This window comes from Serinus canaria, chromosome 4 (assembly GCF_022539315.1).
Source record: "Serinus canaria isolate serCan28SL12 chromosome 4, serCan2020, whole genome shotgun sequence".
NCBI lineage: Eukaryota > Metazoa > Chordata > Aves > Passeriformes > Fringillidae > Serinus > Serinus canaria.
Window position 1 is genome coordinate 46,482,157 of NC_066317.1, and position 6,000 is coordinate 46,488,156.

A 6,000-nucleotide genomic window follows, 5' to 3' on the forward strand; every position below is an offset into this window, starting at 1 on the left:
CTGTTTAAAAGCTAGGCAGTATTCCATCCCTAGGAGTGACAATAGCATCCATTTCATTTTAAGATTTATATACCATCCACTTGTCCAGTTCTCTTCTTTCTTCAAACAACTTAACAAAAAGATAAGGTTTTAACATAGTCATAGTTTCTCATACAAAAATATGGTTCAGCTTTACCATGCAGGTCTCATTAATGGTATTGCAGATACCTTTTAAAAACACACTAATTGTGTCTGAAAGGAAGGACTTAGAGATGAATTAAAGTGTTCCTCTGATAATTTGATTTGGTAATTTGCTCTTTTTTTTTTTTAACTGAAGGCATCTGTACACCTAAAGTCAGGCTTGCTCTTCACTAATTAAAATTAAATATGTTTCCACTGTCATCTGTGTTCACATTATATGGAAATTCTTGTCTAAGTGCTGTTGACAGGGAGTTTGCCTCACAGCAAGGCAGGTGCAGGAAAAAGCTACATTTATTTTATCAACTCTTTTTCACACTCCAGTCCATAAGGAACAATGCTGAATTCCTAACTGATTTCCAGATTCTCTTTTCATGTGACACCACCTCCTAAGACAAGGTATTTTAGGCACAACATCCAACTATTAAGATCTTAGCAAGATTTTTAGATGGCCCAGATAAATATCAAATTGGATGTAATTTGAAACCAAAATTGCAAATGGGATAGATGCCTCCCAGTGGAAGTAAAAAACTGAAATGCACCTATATGAGAAATGTCACGGGAATTCCTTACTTGTGTCACTTCCATATGATTAAAAATCAAAACAAACCAATACAGAAAGAAGTTAGCCATTTTTTCATTTGCTTAGTTCTGTATTTTGTGAAAGAGATGGACTAAATCTAATATTTATTTGCTTGTCTCTAAATTACATACCTATATTTTAATATAGGTATGTAATTTATACACAACAATAAATATATTATTGTGTTGTTTTATATAAAAATGATATATGTTATATTTATATATATGTAAATAATATATATTGCTTCCTGAGAAACTGCCTTCCATTCTTTCTTGTAGGTTATTAGAAATTCCTTAGTCTGAGATTGCTGCAAAGCATTGGATCAATTTACAGCATTACAGTCTTATTGCAGAGCTAGTCTGTGAACCTATGTATTGGTCTAAAACCCCAAGCCTGTATTCATTCCCAGTACATCCCTGTGCCCATGTGCACATGGACTCTCCAGTCAACTGCCCCTGGTTGAACTTTAGCCCTTTGAAAGCATACACAGTCCCACAACAACACAGAACTGATGAAGTTGGAATTGACCTCTGGATATCATTAAATTTATCTCCCCTAGTGCAGGCAGGGTCAGCTTGGGATGGTTGCTCAGGGTCATTGTCCAGATATTTTTTTAATATGTTTGAAGATGAAGATTCCACAACCTCTCTAGGTAACCTATGCCAGTGCTAGGTCATGCTCATAGCAAAAGTGGGAGGTTTTTTAATACTTAAGTGGAATATTCTATATTTCATTTCATGCTCATTGCTTCTTGTCCTTCAACTGTATTTCAGTGGGGAAAGTCTAATCTTTATTCTGATACTTACATACATTGACAAGACTTCCCCTGAGCTTTCTCTTTTCCAGGCTGAACAGCCCCAGCTCTCTTGGCCTTTTGTATTTCAGATGCTTCAGGCTTTAAATCATCTCTGTGCTCCTTCACTAGACTAGTTTCATTATGTCCGTATCTCTCTTGAGCTGGGAAGCACAGAACTGGATCCAGCACTCCAGATGTGCCTCACCAGAGCTGAGTCAAGGGGAATGATCACTTCCCTTGGCTGGCTGGCAGCACTCTGTGATGCAGCCCAGGAGGCTGCTGGCCTTTGTTTCTGTGAGGGCTCACTGCTGGCTTGTCTTCAACTTGCTGGCCACCCAGACACCCCCAGGCATTTTCTACAAACCTTCTTTCTAACCCATTAGCCTCAACATGCACTGGTACATAGCTTATTCCTCCCCAGGTGCAGGACTTAAACTGCCCTTTTCTGAGCTTCATTAAATTAATTCCATCCCACTATCCTTATCTTCTGCTGGTTTTTAGGTTCTTAGTCCTGTTTTCATCATTGTCATGCATTTTTTTTAACCAATAGTTTATGAAAACCAGAAATAGCTCTAGGGCTAAATCTCAGCTCAGTTCTAAAACTATCAGTCTGGATTCCTTCTTTCACTTAATTGCAATCTCTTTCTGACCTCTCTATATGTGGGTCTATGTATATATATGTGTAAACTAATTTCTCCAGAGTCTCTAAAAAATGTATACCCTTAACTGAAATTCATGTTTTGATTAGTGGTATGTTATGACATGCCTAAATAATAGTCATGCTAGTTTAATGGGAGAAAGGTGGCCTAATTTTAATTTTGCTACCATGACGGGTAATCTTCACAGAAAATATTGTAAAGAGCTTGCAATTCCGTTGTAAGGAGACAGATGCAAAGCCACTACAAAAAGGCCAACTCCTCTCCAGTTATGCTTGCAATCACAGTAACAGAGACTTCCTCACATAACTTCAGTAGGGCACTTGATGGTGCAAGAGCAATCTTATGTCTCTTCAACCTTTTTTTGGATAGACTGGAAATGTCTTTCTTTATATCTGAATTTATTAGCATGGTATTTATTTTAATATGCTCACTTGTTTCTTTTACTTTTGAAATTATGCTTTATTAAGTCTGTTCTGGCGAATACACATGAAATATTTAACTCCCTGCTGTCTTCCAATAGAAAAAAGAAAAAGCATCTGTCATTAAGAAAAACAATGCCTATGCAGTGGCTGTTGCCAACTATGCTCCAAATATTACCAAGGACTCAGTGCTACCAACCATCTCCAAGAGTGCTACAACTGCAGAACCCAACAAGGCAAAACCAGAAGCGAAGCCACAAGAAGCAAAGAAGACATTCAACAGTGTTAGCAAAATTGACAGAATGTCTAGAATAGTGTTTCCAGTCTTATTTGGTACTTTTAATTTAGTGTATTGGGCTACATATTTAAACAGGGAGCCTGTCTTACTTGGCTTTGCACCATCTACCTAAAAGCTGACTTGCACTGAGGACTTCAAGCATCATTCTAATCAGATAGGTTGTTCGCTATGTACAGTCCGACTAATAACTGCTAATCTGTGAACCATTCTGTACAGTGTGTATATAAATGTCTTGTCTGTGTGTCTCCAAAGGAGGGACACAGCATTAATTCATGGGTCTGTAAACAGATAGCACCCATGGCAAATACAGCCAGCTCTTTAAAAGTTAAACCCAGGGGACTTCTGTTAAACTAGGATTCAAATATACAGAATTATATTCTCTCCGTACAATGAGATGAAGATGTGATCCTGCATAATTATTTAGGAGCAGTATTTTTTTAATTTAAAGTTAAAATATTTTTCTATAAAGTAACTAATTCTACTTTAGTGAAAGAAACTGTCATTTAAAAAAGTGATTTTTTTAAAAAGGTGTAATTGTTTCATACAATAGCAGTACCCATGTACATAACAGAGTACGGAGGTCGTACAGTTCTGCTCTTCACAAACATTCTGGATACAAGTTAGATTGAGGAGGTAGCAAACACTACTGTCTGGCAAAAGCCACAAGTTTCTTACTTCTGTCCTCTTTGAAGTTGTTAATAAATTCTTTTAATTGATTTCAGGGGAAAGGGTAAATCAAATTCAATATCAACCAACTTCTGCTAGTGAGATACTTATTTTTTCACTGTTTTATTTATTTGATATTACTAAGCTGGCTTGTTTTCTTGGTTCAGCAAAGCTGGATTTTTTAAATTATTTTTTATTTTGTTCTTAAGTGAATTATTTTCAGGTTTATAGAATCACTCAGAAATTTTTCAGGTATAAGTTTATCAGTAATATAATACACTTTTTTCCTTTGCTTAATGTTTTCCTCAATCCTGCCATTACAAAATTTACCTGTATTTGTCCCAGGAAGCACTGTTTTCAAGGGAAACTAGAACCATGATTTAAGTTCAGGAATATGTCCATATAATGAAATTTACTGCTGCTTTTGTAAATTGCAACTTTACATTTCGCTGACATAACTTTACAACAACTTTGTATACTAGAAATGATTTTGCTAAGATTTGAATGTTATTTTTTTAATAAAAGGTCATGCATCATCAGTAGGCATCAACTGTATTTCATATACACAAATATAAGAAAATTGGATCTGCCATTGGCAATTTTATAAGAACATTTAATACTATCAGTAAAACTGTTTTTCTTCTGAGCCTTTGCAAAAATTCTTTATGCCCCTAAAGGCCTGGTAAATCATAGCATAAATAAAAATTGTGTACTGTATTTAGATTTTATTATACTTGGCCAATCAAAAATATTTTGATTCACACATACATTAGCAGTTATTAGTTGACCTTTAAAAAAGATACACCTTTATGATGATGTCTTCTAGTAGAGACATATGTAGTCGTATAGTGTCATTTATTGCAGTTTTGTACAGTAACTTGAGTATAGTGCATAAAATAGATATGTTCAGAGTTTAAAAAAAGTTGTACAAATATTTCTAAAATCAAATAAAAGAGTATCTTAAGACATGGAAGTGTGCTAAAAACAACAAAGAGAAACACTGCTTTCTTTTGCTGTTTTATTTTCTTGCTTTTTCTTTGCTATTGATGTGATTCTGTTTTGTACTTTGTGTGACAGTATAGATGCCAAGGTCACAAATGCATATTATAAATAGAATTAATAGTTAAGACAGAGTTGACATCAGTAAAATAAAGACATTTGGTAGGTTATAGAAGAAGGGGAGAAGCATGGACAAGGTGTGTATCCCTTGAATTCCCTCTAATTAAACTGTCAGACTAAACCTTTCTCATCAACAGTAGCTTAAAAATGAGCACTTTACTCAGAACATTAAAATAAAATATCCTTATTTTCATATATATTTATATGTAAATGTAGATCTTCCATGTAACATGGAGATGTGTGCAATAGTGTGACTATGAACAAAAGGCTAGAAGGCAAGCAATAAAAAAGGGTTTTTTCATGGTATAAGCATACATTTTTAAAATGTTTCATTTGTAAATTAAAAATTTTCCCTTAAACATCACGTTGTCCAGGTATGAATAAATATATAAATATGTACATATGTACAAATAATTGTAAATATTAGGACTGTAGAAAAATCCCTTCACTTTTAGCTCTGTTTTTGGCAAAGGGCTCTGACTGTATAGTTTAATGGAGGCCCCTGCTAAAATGCTCCTGAACTTCAATAGCTCGATTATGTTTTCTGTGGCTGAGGTCTCCTTCCTTGACCTAGTGAGTTCTTACCTTCTGTTCTTATTGGCAAGATCTAGGGACTCTCCAAACCTCACCAGACTGGGGTGTGAGAAACAGAGGTTTGTGTGTTACCCTCGGCTACATCCCAGGTACTCAAACCCTTCACGGTGTTGAAACTGTTGTGTATTTCTCCATGCACGACACTTTATAGTCAGAAGTCTCCCCATGCCAAATATGAGTGTGCTCAGGCATGTTGAATTACCTGATAAGGAAGGATCATGCATCCTTATGCAAGAATGGGACCTCCTCAAAGGCTTTTATTGGTAAAGTTTTCTCCAGCAAGACTTCTCTGGAAAACACCACCTGGGTAACTCAGAGCTGCATGCAAAAAGCCCATCTCCAGTTTGCACAAGAAGCCCAACGCTGTCTCATGCTAGTCAGCCCTGCTGCCAACAATTTCATTAGGTACTACTATTTTTTCATTCACTGACCCTTTTCTCTACACTTGCTTGAGTCAGTAGAAAAATAGGTGACAGGTGTTTATCACATGGTAAGGTTACGTTTATTGCCCACTTGTATAGAAAAGTAGGCATACTATATAAACTCAGTGGAAAAAAATCCAAAACATTTTAAATATATACATGCAGGTATTGTGGGCATCAGCAAGGCTTTTAAATGGGCATGCTCCAGACAATTTAGTAAATTGGTCAACATTAAAGCAATCTCCTCCTAGGGGAAGAAGGAGTATG

At 35.8% G+C, this 6,000-nt stretch overlaps 1 protein-coding gene across 1 annotated transcript in view; it reads left to right on the plus strand.

Annotated features, from left to right (window-relative positions):
• The window catches only part of GABRA2 (gamma-aminobutyric acid type A receptor subunit alpha2), a 58,418-nt gene extending 54,468 nt beyond the window's left edge, over window positions 1-3,950 (plus strand). Inside the window, exon 10 of the mRNA XM_050973679.1 lies at window positions 2,736-3,950. Coding sequence (XP_050829636.1) covers window positions 2,736-3,044 — 309 coding nt within the window. The 3' untranslated portion in view covers window positions 3,045-3,950. The remainder of the gene's footprint in view (window positions 1-2,735) is intronic.
• Window positions 3,951-6,000: the final 2,050 nt, after the last annotated feature.